The sequence below is a fragment of the Cibotium barometz genome, chromosome 50, assembly GCF_041138505.1.
Source record: "Cibotium barometz isolate CiBa-2024 chromosome 50, ASM4113850v1, whole genome shotgun sequence".
Taxonomy (NCBI): domain Eukaryota; kingdom Viridiplantae; phylum Streptophyta; class Polypodiopsida; order Cyatheales; family Cibotiaceae; genus Cibotium; species Cibotium barometz.
Window position 1 is genome coordinate 36,309,985 of NC_141095.1, and position 3,297 is coordinate 36,313,281.

Genomic DNA, 3,297 nt, shown 5'->3' on the forward strand with positions numbered 1-3,297 from the left:
ATCAAATCATTAATCATTGAGTTCGTCCAATCTGTTTCTCTCCAGAACTTTTTCGCATCTCTGTCTCTCTCTCCACCATGGAGTTTCAACCTTCGTAATATTGACTTGCCAAACCCTAACCCTAACACATGGCTTTCAGTATAAATATGTGTACAAGAAAAATGATAGAGCACAATTGTCAGACGCAGACGATAGAAATCATGCAAATATCAAACTTATGTGTATGAGTTCTGTGCTACATGTGAATTAGACTAGGTTATGAAAGTGCTATTGTTGCAACTATTTTTTTGCTAAAAATAAATATTTTATGGATTGTGCACATTGGTGTGCTTATGCATGAATGGCTTAAGAGAATTACTAAGATTAGTTACTTATTGTTTTAGAACTTTTATCCCAAACATGTGGTGTTTAATACTCTTTTAAGTATCTTAGGTATGCTAATTTGTATGGCTGCCCAAGTAACAAAATTCAATATGGGTACCAAATTGCTTTTAATTAGTTACAGAGGGAGAAGGAACCTTAATATAAAGGATGGGATAGACAACAAAGGTTGAAAACGTTAGGAGGTTGATGTGTGGTGCTTGTAGAAAAAGCTTAACTGCCTCATGTTGGAATAAAATGGAAAGGAGAGGCTTTTTTTGAGGCTGTGGCCTCCCATGCGCGAGAGAGAGAGAGAGAGAGAGAGAGAGAGAGAGAGCACTATGATAAACGGTTGAGAGAGACGATAAACATTGGGTGCTTCAACTATGAGAAGAAGATAAAAAAAAAAATCCTTTTTTTTTCTACGCTATGTGCTCCGACTGTGAGAAGACGATGTTAAAAAAGAAATCATTTTTTTGGGGCCCTGTGCCGTGTGCTCCGACTCTAAGGAGAAGATAAAAAAAATCATTTTTTTGGAAAGAATTAGCGTCCGTAAGGGCCCTAATTAATTATATTGAGGCTCGTATATATGTATATGTGTAATAGGGCAGTCTTCAACAAGATACATTTTCTTCCCCGAGGAGAAGAGCATCCAGACCCTTACTGACCTGAAGGGCACACTACAGCAGGAAAGCACAAGCGTACCATGGACCTTCTCGCGCAGTATAGAGAGGAAGACGACGAAGATGAACGAGCAGAGAGGAAAACAACAGCACCAACGGCAGAAGTTAAACAGGAAAGCCCCACTTCATCGCCAGACTCCTCTCCTCTCCGCCTTATGGTCCCCAGGAAGTCTTCTGCTCCTGCTGTGGACGAAACCCTAATTGCCCTCGCCTCCCTCGGTAGCAAATCCTTGACCGGGCCCGTGGATCCTTCCCAGCGCAACATAAGCTTCAACCCTTCCTACGATCAGCTCTGGGCGCCCATCGCCGGCCCCGCCCACCCTTACGCCAAAGATGGAGTCGCTCAGGGCATGCGAAACCACAAGCTAGGGTTTGTGGAGGATGCCTCCATATCCTCCTTCATCTTCGACGAGCAGTACAACACTTTCCACAGGTTTGGCTATGCCGCAGACCCTTCTGCAGATGTGGGGAACAACATCATTGGAGATAGTGAGGCCGTTAAGGCCAATGACGGAGCTTCTGTGTATAACTTTCGGCAGAGTGAGCACCGCAAGAGGAAGGCAAACAGAAAGACTGAGAAGAAGGAGGATGCAGAAGATGAAGAGATGGACGATGAGACCCTGCAGGAAACCCTAAACCCCTGCCTCTGAAATATGGTTGCAGAAGAATTCCAAGAGCCCCTGGTCTGGAAAGAAGGAAGGGCTGCAGACCGAGCTCACAGAGGAGCAGAAAAAGTATGCCGAGGAGTATGCACTAAAGAAAGGTGAGAAAGACAAGGGCGACAATGTTGAGATGCAAGACAAGAGCACATTCCATGGCAAGGAGGAGCATGATTACCAGGGCAGATCATGGATTGCTCCTCCCAAAGATGTCAAGGCATCCAATGATCATTGCTACATACCCAAGAGATGGATACATTCATGGAGCGGGCACACCAAAGGGGTGTCTGCCATCCGCTTCTTTCCAAAGTACGGGCATCTTCTTCTTTCGGCTAGTATGGACACCAAGGTAAAGATATGGGATGTTCATGGCAGTGGCAAATGCATGAGAACATACATGGGGCATTCGAAGGCAGTTAGGGACATCTCATTTAACAATGATGGGTCCAAGTTTCTGAGTGCCGGGTACGACAGGAGAATCAAGCTATGGACACGGAGACTGGCAAAGTGATCTCCACCTTCTCCACTGGGAAGATCCCTTATGTGGTAAAGCTTCATCCTGATGAAGATAAACACCATATCCTCTTAGCAGGGATGAGTGACAAAAAGATAGTCCAGTGGGACATGAACACGGGTGAAATTACACAGGAGTATGATCAGCACCTTGGGGCTGTCAATACCATCACTTTTGTAGATGATAACCGCAGGTTTGTGACTTCCAGTGATGACAAGTCTTTGCGGGTCTGGGAGTTTGGGATTCCTGTTGTGATCAAGTATATCAGTGAGCCACATATGCACTCCATGCCTTCCATTGCAATGCATCCAAACAATAATTGGCTCGCAGCTCAGAGCTTAGATAATCAGATACTTATTTACAGCACACGAGAAAGGTTCCGCCTGAATAAGAAGAAACGGTTTGCAGGCCACATTGCGGCAGGTTATGCTTGCCAGGTGAACTTTTCTCCAGATGGGCGCTTTGTCATGTCTGGCGATGGTGAAGGCCGGTGTTGGTTTTGGGATTGGAAAACATGCAAAGTTTTCCGGACACTGAGCTGCCATGAGGGTGTTTGCATTGGCTGTGAATGGCATCCTTTAGAGCAGAGCAAAGTAGCTACATGTGGCTGGGATGGGCTCATCAAATACTGGTAAGCATCTTGTGCATTGTTTTCGGTGGTAGCTACTTTGTGTGAAGAACCATTTTTATCTCTTTTTTAGTCATTCGTCTTTTGATAGATTGGTACAGGGGGTTTTACTAGGTGATATAGTGAGCTGGTGGATGTCTGGAGGGCTCCTCCAGACATTTGGTTAAAAAGGTTTTAGCTGGATCAAGTGAATCCCTGCTTGATGTTTTCCTGAAGGGCAAGAGTGGAGGGAAAATTTTGTTGACCTTGTGCAGCTCTAGAGCTGCTTTGTATGTACTTGCCATTCGAATTCTTAGCTGGAGATGGTTATCCTCCTCGAGTGGCTTTAGTCAGTGAGCACGCCAAGCATGGAGGCTGTTTATCAGATTTCACAAGATATCTATGAGAAAGTCTCTAGATATTATAGTCGAGCGTGGATCTGTCAGCTCCCTCCCTCCTGCGTTTTCTTGCTGC

General features: G+C 45.1%; 1 protein-coding gene across 1 annotated transcript; it reads left to right on the forward strand.

Moving 5' to 3' along the window:
• Nucleotides 1-959: 959 nt before the first annotated feature.
• LOC147610077 (Transducin/WD40 repeat-like superfamily protein) lies at nt 960-2,851 on the forward strand. Its single transcript, XM_086786855.1, is given in 3 exon segments — nt 960-1,681; nt 1,683-2,190; nt 2,193-2,851. Coding segments are annotated over 3 exon segments (1,782 nt in total). The 5' UTR covers nt 960-1,066.
• Nucleotides 2,852-3,297: the final 446 nt, after the last annotated feature.